Source organism: Oncorhynchus tshawytscha, linkage group LG16 (assembly GCF_018296145.1).
Source record: "Oncorhynchus tshawytscha isolate Ot180627B linkage group LG16, Otsh_v2.0, whole genome shotgun sequence".
NCBI classification, from domain to species: Eukaryota; Metazoa; Chordata; class Actinopteri; order Salmoniformes; family Salmonidae; genus Oncorhynchus; species Oncorhynchus tshawytscha.
In genome coordinates, this window is record NC_056444.1 from 17,170,905 (window position 1) to 17,189,393 (window position 18,489).

Genomic DNA, 18,489 nt, shown 5'->3' on the forward strand with positions numbered 1-18,489 from the left:
TACAATACAGATGCTACACTACCACTACAATACAGACACTACCACTACCACTACAATACAGATGCTACACTACAACTGCAATACAGACACTACCACTGCAATACAGACACTACCACTATAATACAGGCACTACACTACCACTACAATACAGGCACTACCACTATAATACAGACACTACACTACCACTACAATACAGACACTACACTACCACTATAATACAGACACTACACTACCACTACAATACAGAAACTACACTACCACTACAATACAGACACTACACTACCACTATAATACAGACACTACACTACCACTACAATACAGACATTAAACTACCACTACAATACAGACACTACCACTACAATACAGACACTAACACTACAATACAGACACTACCACTACAATACAGACACTACACTACCACTACAATACAGACACTACACTACCACTACAATACAGACACTACCACTACAATACAGACACTACCACTACAATACAGACATTACCACTACAATACAGACACTACCACTACAATACAGACACTACACTCCCACTACAATACAGACACTACATTACAACTACAAAACAGAAACTACCACGATAATGCAGACACTACCACTACAATACAGACATGACCACTATAATACAGAAACTACCACGATAATACAGACACTACCAAAATAATACAGACACTACCACTACAATACATATACTACCACTACAATACATACATTATCACTATAATACAGACACTACACTACAATACAGACACTACAACTACAATACAGATACTACACTACAACTACAATACAGACACTACCACTACAATACTCACACTACCACTACCACTACAATACAGATGCTACACTACCACTACAATACAGACACTACCACTACCACTACAAGACAGACACTACACTACCACTGCAATACAGACACTACCACTGCAATACAGACACTACCACTATAATACAGACACTACACTACCACTACAATACAGGCACTACCACTACAATACGGACACTACACTACCACTACAATACAGGCACTACCACTACAATACGGACACTACACTACCACTATAATACAGACACTACACTACCACTGCAATACTGACACTACACTACACTACACCACAGACACTACCACTACAATACAGACACTACCACTACAATACAGACACTACACTACCACTACAATACAGACACTACCACTACAATACAGACACTACAACTACAAAACAGATACTACACTACAACTACAATACAGACACTACCACTACAATACTCACACTACCACTACAATACAGACACTGCCACTATAATACAGCCACTACACTACCACTACAATACAGGCACTACCACTATAATACAGACACTACACTACCACTACAATACAGACACTACCACTACAATACAAACACTACCACTACAATACAGACACTACCACTACCACTACAATACAGACGCTACACTACCACTACAATACAGACACTACACTACCACTACAATACAGACACTACACTACCACTACACTACAGACACTACACTACCACTACAAGACAGACACTACACTACAACTGCAATACAGACACTACCACTGCAATACAGACACTACCACTATAATACAGGCACTACACTACCACTACAATACAGGCACTACCACTATAATACAGACACTACACTACCACTACAATACAGACACTACCACTATACTACAGACACTACCACTACAATACAGACACTACCACTACAATACAGACACTACACTACCACTACAATACAGAAACTACACTACCACTACAATACAGACACTACCACTACAATACAGACACTACCACTACAATACAGACACTAACACTACAATACAGACACTACCACTACAATACAGACACTACACTACCACTACAATACAGACACTACACTACCACTACAATACAGACACTACCACTACAATACAGACACTACCACTACAATACAGACACTACCACTACAATACAGACACTACCACTACAATACAGACACTACCACTACAATACAGACATTACCACTACAATACAGACACTACCACTACAATACAGACACTACACTACCACTGCAATACAGACACTACATTACAATACAGACACTCCCACTACAATACAGACACTACATTACAACTACAAAACAGAAACTACCACGATAATGCAGACACTACCAAAATAATACAGACACTACCACTACAATACATATACTACCACTACAATACATACATTATCACTATAATACAGACACTACACTACTACTAAAATACAGACACTGCCACTACAATACAGACACTACAACTACAATACAGATACTACACTACAACTACAATACAGACACTACCACTACAATACTCACACTACCACTACCACTACAATACAGACACTACACTACCACTACAATACAGACACTACCACTACAATACAGACACTACCACTACAATACAGACACTACCACTACAATACAGACACTACCACTACAATACAGACACTACACTACTACAATACAGACACTACACTACAATACAGACACTACCACTACAATACAGACACTACCACTACAAAACAGAAACTACCAATACAGACACTACCACTACAATACAGACACTACACACAATACAGACACTACCACTACAATACATACACAGACACTACAATACAGACACTACCACTACAATACAGACACTCCCACTACAATACACTACACTACCACTACAATACAGACACAACCACTACAATACAGACACTACCACTACAATACAGATACTCAACTACAATACAGACACTCAACTACAATACAGACACTACCACTACAATACAGACAATAAACTACCACTACAATACAGAGACGACACTTCCACTGCAATACAGACACTACCACTACAATAAAGAAACTACAACTACAATACAGACACTACCACTACAATACAGACACTACCACTACAATACAGACACTACACTACCACTACAATACAGACACTACCACTACAATACAGACACTACACTACCACTACAATACAGACACTACACTACCACTACAATACAGAGACACACTACCACTATAATACAGACACTACACTAACACTACAATACAGACACTACACTACCACTACAATACAGACACTACACTACAATACAGACACTACCACTACAATACAGACACTACCACTACAATACAGACACTACACTACAATACAGACACTACCACGACAATACAGACACTACACTACCACTACAATACAGACACTACACTACCACTACAATACAGACACTACCACTACAATACAGACACTACCACTACAATACAGACACGACACTACCACTACAATACAGACACTACCACTACAATACAGACACTACACTACCACTACAATACAGACACTACTACTACAACTACAATACAGACACTAACAGACACTACCACTACAATACAGACACTACACTACAATACAGACACTACACGATCCAATACAGACACTACCAAAACAATACAGACACTACCACTACAATACGGACACTGCCACACAATACATACACTGCCACTACATACAATACAGACACTACCACTACAATACAGACACTACACTACAACTGCGTTACAGACACTACCACTACAACACAGACACTACCACTACAATACAGACACTACCACTACAATACAGACACTACACTACCACTACAATACAGACACTACACTATCACGATACTATACAGACACTACACTACCACTGCGATACAGACACTACCACTACAATACAGACACTACCACTAAAATACAGACACTACACTACCACTACAATACAGACACTAACCACTACAATACAGACACTACACTACCACTACAATACAGACACTACCACTACAATACAGACACTACCACTATAATACAGACACTACACTACCACTACAATACAGACACTGCAATACAGACACTACACTACCACTGCCACTGCAACAGACACTACCACTACAATACAGACACTACCACTACAATACAGACACTACACTACCACTACAATACAGACACTACCACTACAATACAGACACTACCACTACAATACAGACACTACACTACCACTACAATACAGACACTACCACTACAATACAGACACTACCACTACAATACAGACACTACCACTACAATACAGACACTACACTACCACTACAATACAGACACTACAATACAGACACTACACTACCACTACAATACAGACACTACCACTACAATACAGACACTACCACTACAATACAGACACTACCACTACACTACATAGCTACACCACTACAATACAGACACTACCACTACAATACAGACACTACACTACAATACACTACACTACCACTACAATACAGACACTACCACTACAATACAGACACTACACTACCACACTACAGACACTACGGACACTACCACTACAATACAGACACTACCACTACACTACAGACACTACAATACAGACACTACTACCACTACAATACAGACACTACCACTACAATACAGACACTACACCACTACAATACAGAACTACAATACACTACGGACTGCCACTACAATACACTACACACAATACACTACCACTACAATACAGACACTACCACTACAATACAGACACTACACTACCACTACAATACAGACACTACACTACCACTACAATACAGACACTACCACTACAATACAGACACTACAGACATACAGACACTACCACTACAATACAGACACTACCACTACAATACAGACACTACACTACCACTACAATACAGACACACTACCCTACAATACAGACACTACAGACACCACTACAATACAGACACTACCACTACAATACAGACACTACCACTACAATACAGACACTACCACTACAATACAGACAGAGACACTACCACTACAATACAGACACTACACTACTACAGACACTACACTACACTACACTACCACTACAATACAGACACACCACTACAATACAGACACTACAACTACAAATACAGACACTGCCACACAATACAGACACGGACCTACAGACACTACCAATACGGACCTACACTACCACTACAATACAGACACTACACACACTACAATACAGACACTACCACTACAATACAGACACTACCACTACAATACAGACACTAAACTACAATACAATACACACTACAACTACAATACAGACACTACCACTACAATACTACACTACACTACCACTACAATACAGACACTACACTACCACTACAATACAGACACTACACTACCACTACAATACAGACACTACACTACCACTACAATACAGACACTACCACTACAATACAGACACTACACTACCACAATACAGACACTACCACTACAATACAGACACTACACTACTACTAATACAGACACTACCACTACAACAGACACTACCACTACAATACAGACACTACACTTCCACTACAATACAGACACTACCACTACAATACAGACACTACCACTACAATACAGACACTACCACTACAATACAGACACTACCACTACAATACCGACACTGCCACATAATACAGACACTACTACGACAATACAGACACTAGCACGACAATACAGACACTAGCAGGACAATACAGACACTACAACTACAATACAGACACTACACTACCACTACAGACACTACCACTAAAATACAGACACTACACTACCACTACAATACAGACACTACCACTACAATACAGACACTACCACTACAATACAGACACTACCACTACAATACAGACACTACCACTACAATACAGACACTACCATTTCAATACAGACACACTACCACAACAATACAGACACTACCACTACAATACAGACACTACCACTACAATAGACAGACACTACCACTACAATACAGACACTGCACTACCACTACAATACAGACACTACCACTACCACTACAATACAGACACTACCACTACAATACAGACACTACCACTACAATACAGACACAGACACTACCACTACAATACAGACACTACACTGCCACTACAATACAGACAGACACTACCACTACAATACAGACACTACCACTACAATACAGACACTACCACTACAATACAGACACTACCACTACAATACAGACACTACCACTACAATACAGACACTACCACTACAATACGGACACTACCACTACACTACATACATACGGACACTACCACTACAATACGGACACTACCACTACAATACAGACACTACCACTACAATACAGACACTACCACTACAATTACAGACACTACCACAATACGGACACTACACACTACAATACAGACACTACCACTACAATACAGACACTACCACTACAATACAGACACTACCACACAATACAGACACTGCACTACCACTACAATACAGACACTACACTACGGACAGACACACTACCACTACAATACAGACACTACCACTACAATACAGACTACACTACCACTACAATACAGACACTACCACTACAATACAGACACTACTACCACTACGGACAGACACTACCACTACACTACAGACACTACCACTACAATACAGACACTACCACTACAATACAGACACTACCACTACAATACAGACACTACCACTACAATACAGACACTACCACTACAATACGGACAGACACTACGGACACTACAATACAGACACTACCACTACAATACAGACACTACCACTACAATACAGGACACTACCACTACAATACAGACACTACCACTACAATACAGACACTACACTACCACTACAATACAGACACTACCACTACAATACAGACACTGCCACTACAATACAGACACTACCACTACAATACAGACACTACCACTACACAGACGGACACTACAGACACTGCCACTACAATACGGACACTGCCACTACAATACAGACACTACACTGCCACTACAATACAGACACTACCACTACAATACGGACACTACCACTACAATACAGACACTACCACTACAATACGGACACTACCACTACAATACAGACACTACCACTACAATACGGACACTACAACGGACACTGCCACTACAATACAGACACTACCACACAATACGGACACGGACACTACCACTACAATACAGACGGACACTACCACTACAATACGGACACTACACACTACAATACAGACACTACCACTACAATACGGACACTACTGCCACTACAATATGGACACTACAACTACGGACACTACACTACGGACTGCACTACAATACGGACACTACCACTACAATACAATACGGACACTACCACTACAATACAGACACTACACTACCACTACAATACAGACACTACCACACAATACAGACACTACCACTGCCACAATACTGCAATACGGACACTACCACTACAATACGGACACTGCACTGCCACTACAATACGGACACTACCACTACAATACGGACACTACCACTACAATACAGACACTACCACTACAATACGGACACTACACACTACAATACGGACACTACACTGCCACTACAATACGGACACTACCACTACAATACAGACACTGCCACTACCACTACGGACACAGACACTACCACTACAATACAGACACTACCACACTACAGACACTACCACTACAATACGGACACTGCACCACTACAATACGGACACTACCACTACAATACAGACACTACACTACCACTACAATACAGACACTACACTACCACTACAATACAGACACGGACACCACTACTGCAATACAGACACTACCACTACAATACAGACACTGCCACTACAGACACCCACTACAATACACTGCCACTAAATACAGACACTACCACACTACAATACAGACACTACACTACCACTACAATACAGACACTGACACTACCACTACACTACAGACACCACCACTACAACGCGGACACTGCTACACACTACAATACGGACACTGCCACTACAATACGGACACTACTGCCACTACAATACAGACACGGACACTGCCACTACAGACACTACGGACACTGCCACTACAATACGGACACTACCACTACAATACAGACACTACCACTACAATACAGATACGGACACTGCACCACACAATACAGACACTACCACTACAATACAGACACTACCACTACAATACGGACACTACAATACAGACACTGCCACTACAGTACGGACACTACCACTACAATACGGACACTACCACTACAATGGACAGACACCGGACACTACAATACGGACGGACACTACCACTGCAATACGGAGACACTACACACTACAATACGGACACTACCACTACAATACAGACACTACCACTACAATACAGACACTACACTACCACTACAATACAGACACTGCCACTACAAACAGACACACTACCACTACAATACGGACACTACCACTACAATACAGACACTACCACTACAATACAGACACTACCACTACAATACAGACACTACACTACCACTACAATACGGACACTACCACTACAATACGGACACTGCACACTACCACTACGGACAGACACTACCACTACAATACGGACACTACCACTACAATACAGACACTACCACTACAATACAGACACTACCACTACAATACGGACACTACCACTACAATACGGACTGCACTGCCACTACAATACGGACACTACCACTACAATACAGACACTACACTGCCACTACAATACAGACACTACCACTACAATACAGACACTGACGGACACTACAATGTACGGACAGTACGGACACTACCACTACAATACGGACACTGCACTACCACTACAATACAGACACTACCACTACAATACGGACACTACCACTACAATACGGACACTACCACACTACAATACAATACGGACACTGCACACCACAATACGGACACTACCACTACAATACAGACACTGCTGCACTGCTACAGTACGGACACTGCCACTACAATACGGACACTGCCACTGCAATACGGACACTGCCACTGCAATACGGACACTGCCACTGGACACGGACTGCACTGCCACTGCAATACGGACACTGCCACTACAATACGGACACTGCCACTGCAATACGGACACTGCCAATACGGACTGCAATACGGACACTGCCACTGCAATACGGACACTGCACTGCCACTGCAATACGGACACTGCCTGCTGCAATACGGACACTGACACTACAATACGGACACTGCCACTGCAATACGGACACTGCCACTGCTACGGACACTGCCGCTGCAATACGGACACTGCACTGCCACTGCAATACGGACACTGCCACTGCAATACGGACACTGCCACTACAATACGGACACTGCCACTGCAATACGGACACTGCACAATACGGACACTACCACTGCGCTGCAATACGGACACTGCACTGCCACTGCAATACGGACATTGCCACTGCAATACGGACACTACCACTGATAATACGGACACTGCCACTACAATACGGACGCTGCACTGCCACTGCAATACGGACACTGACCACTGCAATACGGACACTGCCACTATAATGCGGACGCTGACACTGCCACTGCAATAAAGACGGTGCACTGCCACTACAATACGGATGACACTGCCACTCACAATACAGACACTACCACTACAATACAGACACTACCACTACAATACAGACACTACCACCACAATACAGACACTACCACTATAGTACAGACACTACCACTACAAGACAGACACTACACTACACTGCCACTACAATACAGACACTAAACTACTACTGCAATACGGACACTGCACTACAATACAGACACTACACTATAATACAGACACTACCACTACAATGTAGACACTACCACTACAATACAGATACTACCACTACAATACAGACACTACCACTATAATACAGACACTACCACTATAATACAGACACTACCACTACAATACAGACACTACCACTACAATACAGACACTACCACTACAATACAGACACTACCACTACAATATAGACACTACCACTAAAATACAGACACAACACTACCACTGCAATACAGACACTACACCACAATAGACACTACACTTCCACTACAATACAGACACTACCACTACAAAATAGATACTACACTACCACTAAAATACTGACACTACACTACAATACAGACATTACCACTACAATACAGACACTACCACTACAATACAGACACTACCACTACAATTACAGACACTACACTACCACTACAATACAGACACTACACTACCACTATACTACAGACACTACCACTACAATACAGACATTACCACTACAATACAGACACTTCCACTACAATACAGACATTACCACTACAATACAGACATTACCACTACAATACAGACACTACACTACCACTACAATACAGACACTACCACTATAATACAGACATTACCACTACAATACAGACATTACCACTACAATACAGACATTACCACTACAATACAGACACTACACTACCACTACAAAACAGACACTACCACTACATTACAGACACTTCCACTACAGTACAGACATTACCACTACAATATAGACACTACCGCTACAATACAGCTATTGTTGAAGATAGAATATGTTTCCCTGAACCCTAATCCTCCTCTCCCTTTCCTCTCTCTCTCTGCAGACATAGCGGTAGTTGATATGAGTGATGTGTTCCGGCAGCCGTCGTTGTTTTACCATCTGGGTGTCAGAGAGAGCTTCGACATGGCCAACAATGTCATCCTGTACCATGACACTGACCCCGACACCGCTTTGTCACTGAAGGTACACACAAACACAGCGGAATCCAAGCTGGGTAGATACAGATGCCATATTTCAATTCCTCCTGTTGCTGCAGAAAGGCAAAGACTTCTAAAACTTGTAATTTCCACTTTAAAATATCACACTTTATTTGCCCTACCTGAAAGTTGCATCAACCCCAACAAAAAAAGAATTGTTCAGAAGGAGATTATTTTCTTGCTCTGTGAAACTGGCTCAAATTAAGATACGGCACCTGTAGGGTGAGGGGGCGTTGGCTGTGAGGTCATAGATGGCATTCCATCCTCTGAACAACATAGCGGACTGGGTTTATTTACAGCCCAGTGTGTGTTCTTTGTCTGTGTGTTTGTCTGTGTGTGTGTCTGTTGTTCGTTGTTCTGCTGCGTGAGTGTGCTTTAGCCACAGTTGCAGTGGACTAGGTGTCAGGCAGCTATTTCCACAGTGATAAAAAGGAATGTTGTTGTAACTGAAGTAAGTGTAGGGACCCTTAATGCCAAACAGCACAACTCAACAGATAGACTGCACACTACTACAACACACAAACTCTCTCAACTTTATTCTTACAATTATTTCTCTCTTTTGTAGGACATGGTGGCACAGAAAAACACTGTAAGTACCTGCATGAGTACTAAAATACTTCTTCATCGTTAGCCTCTGAACTTTCTCTCTATCTCTGTGTTGTTGTTGTTGTGTTGTTCACTCTGTGTGTCTGTGGAGAAGGCGTCTAGAACACAGACATTAGGGTTCCCCTGGGTTCAGCTCCCTCCAGAGTACAGAGGCTCTGGATTACGCAACAAAGTAGGTACTGCTACAAATTACCCTGAGAGTCTCCTCCGGTTTAACACATGCCTTTGCCATAGAGGGGGGCAGAGTCTCTAGCAACTTAACTCTAACCTCTGATCCAGCTCACCTTAACTCTAACCTCTGATCCAGCTCAACTTAACTCTAACCTCTGACCCTGCTCACCTTAATTCTAACCTCTGACCTTGCTCTCCCTAACCTTTGACCCTGCTCACCTTAACTCTAACCTCTGATCCAGCTCACCTTAACTCTAACCTCTGATCCAGCTCAACTTAACTCTAACCTCTGATCCATCTCACCTTAACTCTAACCTCTGACCCAGCTCACCTTAACTCTAACCTCTGGCCCAGCTCACCTTAACTCTAACCTCTGATCCAGCTCATCTTAACTCTAACCTCTGACCCAGCTCACCTTAACTCTAACCTCTGACCCTGCTCACCTTAATTCTAACCTCTGACCATGCTCTCCCTAACCTTTGACCCTGCTCACCTTAACTCTAACCTCTGATCCAGCTCACCTTAACTCTAACCTCTGACCCAGCTCACCTTAACTCTAACCTCTGATCCAGCTCACCTTAACTCTAACCTCTGACCCAGCTCACCTTAACTCTAACCTCTGATCCAGCTCACCTTAACTCTAACCTCTGACCCAGCTCACCTTAACTCTAACCTCTGACCCAGCTCACCTTAACTCTAACCTCCGACCCTGCTCACCTTAACTCTAACCTCTGACCTTGCTCTCCCTAACCTCTGACCATGCTCTCCCTAACCTCTGACCCTGCTCACCTTAACTCTAACCTCTGGCCTTGCTCTCCCTAACCTTTGACCCTGCTCACCTTAACTCTAACCTCTGACCCAGCTCACCTTAACTCTAACCTCCGACCCTGCTCACCTTAACTCTAACCTCTGACCTTGCTCTCCCTAACCTCTGACCATGCTCTCCCTAACCTCTGACCCTGCTCACCTTAACTCTAACCTCTGGCCTTGCTCTCCCTAACCTTTGACCCTGCTCACCTTAATTCTAACCTCTGATCCAGCTCACCTTAACTCTAACCTCCGACCCTGCTCACCTTAACTCTAACCTCTGACCCAGCTCACCTCAACTCTAACCATTGACCCTGCTCACCCTAACCTCTGACCCTGCTCTCCATAACCTCTGACCCTGCTCACCTTAACCTCTGACCTTGCTCACCAGAGTCTGTGTGTGTGTGACCTTACTCACCTCACCTTAGTATTTGCCCCCTAGAAGTGTGTTGGGATGAGAAGGCACGATGACCTGTGTGTGTATGAAGTGCATACCAGAGATATTTATCTCATTCTAAATACATGGCTCCGGAGTATTGTGTTGCACTCTATGAGAGAGTAGTTTATGTGGTTGGGACACAAATACCTGCTTCCTGATTTCAGTGCTGTTGGACTGACTTGTTGTGAACATGTTCAGAGTTTTCCCTTCATCAAGCTGAGCTGTGTGTGTGTGTGTGTGTGTGTGTGTGTGTGTGTGTGTGTGTGTGTGTGTGTGTGTGTGTGTGTGTGTGTGTGTGTGTGTGTGTGTGTGTGTGTGTGTGTGTGTGTGTGTGTGTGTGTGAGAGACTGTAAACCCCAGATTAAATTTGTAATTTGGGAACGATCCCTGTAAAAAGCACTGGCTCTGACTCCCATCCAAACAGCTACCCGATCTCCAATACACACATAGCATCTGAACTTCAACCTTTATGGTGACGATGTGGCGGAGCACGGCCATGTGACTGCCATCACTGTGGAATCATGGGATATGACCTGCTCTCCAGAGTGTTAACGAGGCTAACAGCTGATGACCAAATCAACCTTTCTTGAAAACCTGATATTCATTTCAACAAGACTAACCTGTTTAAATAAAGGTTAAGTAAAAAAATGGACCTCCAAATCTACTGACCCTCTTTCTTCCCCTTTCTATATCTCTATCTCTTCCTACCACCCCCTTTCTATATCTCTATCTCTCCCTACCACCCCCTTTTTATATCTCTATCTCTCCCTACCACCCCTTTCTATATCTCCATCTCTCCCTACCACCCCCTTTCTATGTCTCTCCCTACCACCCCTTTCTATCTCTCCCTACCACCCCTTTCTATATCTCTATCTCTATCTCTCCCTACCACCCCTTTTCTATATCTCTATCTCTCCCTACCACCCCCTTTCTATATCTATATCTCTCCCTACCACCCCCTTTCTATATCTATATCTCTCCCTACCACCCCCTTGCTATATCTCACCCTACCACCCCATTTATATCTCTATCTCTCCCTACCACCCCCTTTCTATATCTCTATCTCTCCCTACCACCCCCTTTATATATCTCTATCTCTCCCTACCACCCCCTTTCTATATCTATATCTCGCCCTACCACCCCCTTTCTATATCTATATCTCTCCCTACCACCCCTTTCTATATCTATATCTCTCCCTACCACCCCCTTTCTATATCTATATCTCTCCCTACCACCCCCTTTCTATATATCTCCCTATCTCTCCATACCACCCCTTCTATATCTCTATCTCACCCTCCCTACCACCCCTTTTCTATATCTATATCTCTCCCTACCACCCCTTTCTTCTATATCTCTATCTCTCCCTACCACCCCTTTCTATATCTAAATCTCTCCCTATCACCCCATTTCTATATCTATATCTCTCCCTACCACCCCCTTTCTGTATCTATATCTCTCCCTACCACCCCCTTTCTATATCTCTATCTCTCCCTAACACCCCCTTTCTATATCTCTCCCTACCACCCCTTTCTACATCTCTATCTCTCCCTACCACCCCCTTTCTATATCTCCCTACCACCCCTTTCTATCCTCCCTACCACCCCCTTTCTATATCTCTATCTCTCCCTACCCCCTTTTCTATATCTATATCTCTCCCTACCACCCCCTTTCTACATCTATATCTCTCTCTCCCTACCACCCCCTTGCTATATCTCACCCTACCACCCCATTTATATATCTCTATCTCTCCCTACCACCCCCTTTCTATATCTCTATCTCTCCCTACCACCCCCTTTCTATATCTATATCTCTCCCTACCACCCCTTTCTATATCTCTATCTCTCCCTACCACCCCCTTTCCATATCTATATCTCTCCCTACCCCCTCCTTTCTCCCTATGCCCCCTCCCTCCTTCCCTCTTTCTTTCTGTCTCCAGGCGTCCAGTGGTAACTACTACTTCATCCCCTATGTGCTGACTCCTAACCATGAGTATATGTGTTGTGAGAGCGATGCCCAGAGGAGGGCCAGTGAATACATGCAGCCCAGCTGGGACAGCCTGCTGAGTCCTCTCTGTCTGCCACTCACCGACCGCTTCACCTCACTGCTCAAGGACATCCACGTCACCTCCTGGTAACACACACACACAGACATGCATGCACGCGCATACACACACACACACACACTATTAAACATGATGAAAAGAAGGGCTGGAAATGTAACATAAGACCAAGAGAGAATCCAGAAGAGTCTCAGGGCTGGGTAGAAGAGTCTCAGGGCTGGGTAGAAGAGTCTCAGGGCTGGGTAGAAGAGTCTCAGGGCTGGGTAGAAGAGTCTCAGGGCTGGGGTTGAAGAGCCTCAGGGCTGGGGTTGAAGAGCCTCAGGGCTGGGGTTGAAGAGTCTCAGGGCTCGGGCAGAAGAGTCTCAGGGCTGGGGCAGAAGAGCCTCAGGGCTGGGGCAGAAGAGTCTCGGGGCTGGGGCAGAAGAGCCTCGGGGCTGGGGCAGAAGAATCTCGGGGCTGGGGCAGAAGAGTCTCTGTGCTGGGGCAGAAGAGTCTCTGTGCTGGGGCAGAAGAGTCTCTGTGCTGGGGCAGAAGAGTCTCTGTGCTGGGGCAGAAGAGTCTCTGTGCTGGGGCAGAAGAGTCTCAGAAGAGGGGCTGGGGCAGAAGAGCCTCGGGGCTGGGGCAGAAGAGCCTCGGGGCTGGGGCAGAAGAGCCTCGGGGCTGGGGCAGAAGAATCTCGGGGCTGGGGCAGAAGAATCTCGGGGCTGGGGCAGAAGAGTCTCTGTGCTGGGGCAGAAGAGTCTCTGTGCTGGGGCAGAAGAGTCTCTGTGCTGGGGCAGAAGAGTCTCTGTGCTGGGGCAGAAGAGTCTCTGTGCTGGGGCAGAAGAGTCTCTGTGCTGGGGCAGAAGAGTCTCTGTGCTGGGGCAGAAGAGTCTCAGGGCTGGGGCAGAAGAGTCTCAGGGCTGGGGTAGAAGAGTCTCAGGGCTGGGGCAGAAGAGTCTCAGGGCTGGGGTAGAAGAGTCTCAGGGCTGGGTAGAAGATTCTCAGGGCTGGGTAGAAGATTCTCAGGGCTGGGTAGAAGAGTCTCAGGGCTGGGGTAGAAGAGTCTCAGGGCTGGGGTAGAAGAGTCTCGGGGCTGGGGTAGAAGAGTCTCGGGGCTGGGGCAGAAGAGCCTCGGGGCTGGGGCAGAAGAGTCTCGGGGCTGGGGCAGAAGAGCCTCGGGGCTGGGGCAGAAGAGCCTCGGGGCTGGGGAAGAAGAATCTCGGGGCTGGGGCAAAAGAGTCTCTGTGCTGGGGCAAAAGAGTCTCTGTGCTGGGGCAAAAGAGTCTCTGTGCTGGGGCAGAAGAGTCTCGGGGCTGGGGCAGAAGAGCCTCGGGGCCGGGGCAGAAGAGTCTCGGGGCCGGGGTAGAAGAGTCTCAGGGCTGGGGTAGAAGAGTCTCAGGGCTCGGGTAGAAGAGTCTCCGGGCTGGGGCAGAAGAGCCTCGGGGCTGGGGCAGAAGAGTCTCGGGGCTGGGGCAGAAGAGCCTCGGGGCTGGGGAAGAAGAATCTCGGGGCTGGGTCAAAAGAGTCTCTGTGCTGGGGCAGAAGAGTCTCTGTGCTGGGGCAGAAGAGTCTCTGTGCTGGGGCAGAAGAGTCTCTGTGCTGGGGCAGAAGAGCCTCGGGGCTGGGGCAGAAGAGCCTCGGGGCTGGGGCAGAAGAGCCTCGGGGCTGGGGCAGAAGAGTCTCGGGGCTGGGGCAGAAGAGTCTCGGGGCCGGGGCAGAAGAGTCTCGGGGCCGGGGCAGAAGAGTCTCGGGGCCGGGGCAGAAGAGTCTCGGGGCTGGGGTAGAAGAGTCTCAGGGCTGGGGTAGAAGAGTCTCAAATCAAATCAAATCAATCAAATCAAATTTTATTTGTCACATACACATGGTTAGCAGATGTTAATGCGAGTGTAGCGAAATGCTTGTGCTTCTAGTTCCGACAATGCAGTAATAACGAGCAAGTAATCTAACTAACAATTCCAAAAAAAACTACTGTCATACACAGTGTAAGGGGATAAAGAATATGTACATAAGGATATATGAATGAGTGATGGTACAGAGCAGCATAGGCAAGATACAGTAGATGATATCGAGTACAGTATATACATATGAGATAAGTATGTAAACCAAGTGGCATAGTTAAAGTGGCTAGTGATACATGTATTACATAAGGATGCAGTCGATGATATAGAGTACAGTATCAACGTATGCATATGAGATGAACAATGTAGGGTAAGTAACATTATATAAGGTAGCATTGTTTAAAGTGGCTAGTGATATATTTACATCATTTCCCATCAATTCCCATGATTAAAGTGGCTGGAGTAGAGTCAGTGTCATTGACAGTGTGTTGGCAGTAGCCACTCAATGTTAGTGGTGGCTGTTTAACAGTCTGATGGCCTTGAGATAGAAGCTGTTTTTCAGTCTCTCGGTCCCAGCTTTGATGCACCTGTACTGACCTCGCCTTCTGGATGGCAGCGGGGTGAACAGGCAGTGGCTCGGGTGGTTGATGTCCTTGATGATCTTTATGGCCTTCCTGTAGCATCGGGTGGTGTAGGTGTCCTGGAGGGCAGGTAGTTTGCCCCCGGTGATGCGTTGTGCAGACCTCACTACCCTCTGGAGAGCCTTACGGTTGAGGGCGGTGCAGTTGCCATACCAGGCGGTGATACAGCCCGCCAGGATGCTCTCGATTGTGCATCTGTAGAAGTTTGTGAGTGCTTTTGGTGACAAGCCGAATTTCTTCAGCCTCCTGAGGTTGAAGAGGCGCTGCTGCGCCTTCCTCACGATGCTGTCTGTGTGAGTGGACCAATTCAGTTTGTCTGTGATGTGTATGCCGAGGAACTTAAAACTTGCTACCCTCTCCACTACTGTTCCATCGATGTGGATGGGGGTGTTCCCTCTGGTGTTTCCTGAAGTCCACAATCATCTCCTTAGTTTTGTTGACGTTGAGTGTGAGGTTATTTTCCTGACACCACACTCCGAGGGCCCTCACCTCCTCCCTGTAGGCCGTCTCGTCGTTGTTGGTGATCAAGCCTACCACTGTTGTGTCGTCCGCAAACTTGATGATTGAGTTGGAGGCGTGCATGGCCACGCAGTCGTGGGTGAACAGGGAGTACAGGAGAGGGCTCAGAACGCACCCTTGTGGGGCCCCAGTGTTGAGGATCAGCGGGGAGGAGATGTTGTTGCCTACCCTCACCACCTGGGGCGGCCCGTCAGGAAGTCCAGTACCCAGTTGCACAGGGCGGGGTCGAGACCCAGGGTCTCGAGCTTGATGACTAGCTTGGAGGGTACTATGGTGTTGAATGCCGAGCTGTAGTCGATGAACAGCATTCTCACATAGGTATTCCTCTTGTCCAGATGGGTTAGGGCAGTGTGCAGTGTGGTTGAGATTGCATCGTCTGTGGACCTATTTGGGCGGTAAGCAAATTGGAGTGGGTCAAGGGTGTCAGGTAGGGTGGAGGTGATATGGTCCTTGACTAGTCTCTCAAAGCACTTCATGATGACGGATGTGAGTGCTACGGGCGGTAGTCGTTTAGCTCAGTTACCTTAGCTTTCTTGGGAACAGGAACAATGGTGGCCCTCTTGAAGCATGTGGGAACAGCAGACTGGTATAGGGATTGATTGAATATGTCCGTAAACACACCGGCCAGCTGGTCTGCGCATGCTCTGAGGGCGCGGCTGGGGATGCCGTCTGGGCCTGCAGCCTTGCGAGGGTTAACACGTTTAAATGTTTTAC

At 45.5% G+C, this 18,489-nt stretch overlaps 1 protein-coding gene across 5 annotated transcripts in view; it reads left to right on the forward strand.

The window, feature by feature from the left end:
- Positions 1–18,489, forward strand: part of map3k15 (mitogen-activated protein kinase kinase kinase 15) — a 78,689-nt gene that overhangs the window by 33,532 nt on the left and 26,668 nt on the right. For 3 of the 5 annotated variants that reach the window (XM_042298868.1, XM_042298865.1, XM_042298864.1), the window contains exons 2-5: positions 10,560–10,699; positions 11,279–11,302; positions 11,414–11,491; positions 14,673–14,866. In XM_042298868.1, coding sequence (XP_042154802.1) covers positions 10,560–10,699; positions 11,279–11,302; positions 11,414–11,491; positions 14,673–14,866 — 436 coding nt within the window. The remainder of the gene's footprint in view (positions 1–10,559; positions 10,700–11,278; positions 11,303–11,413; positions 11,492–14,672; positions 14,867–18,489) is intronic. The other 2 variants (XM_042298867.1, XM_042298866.1) reach the window with 1 other exon arrangement.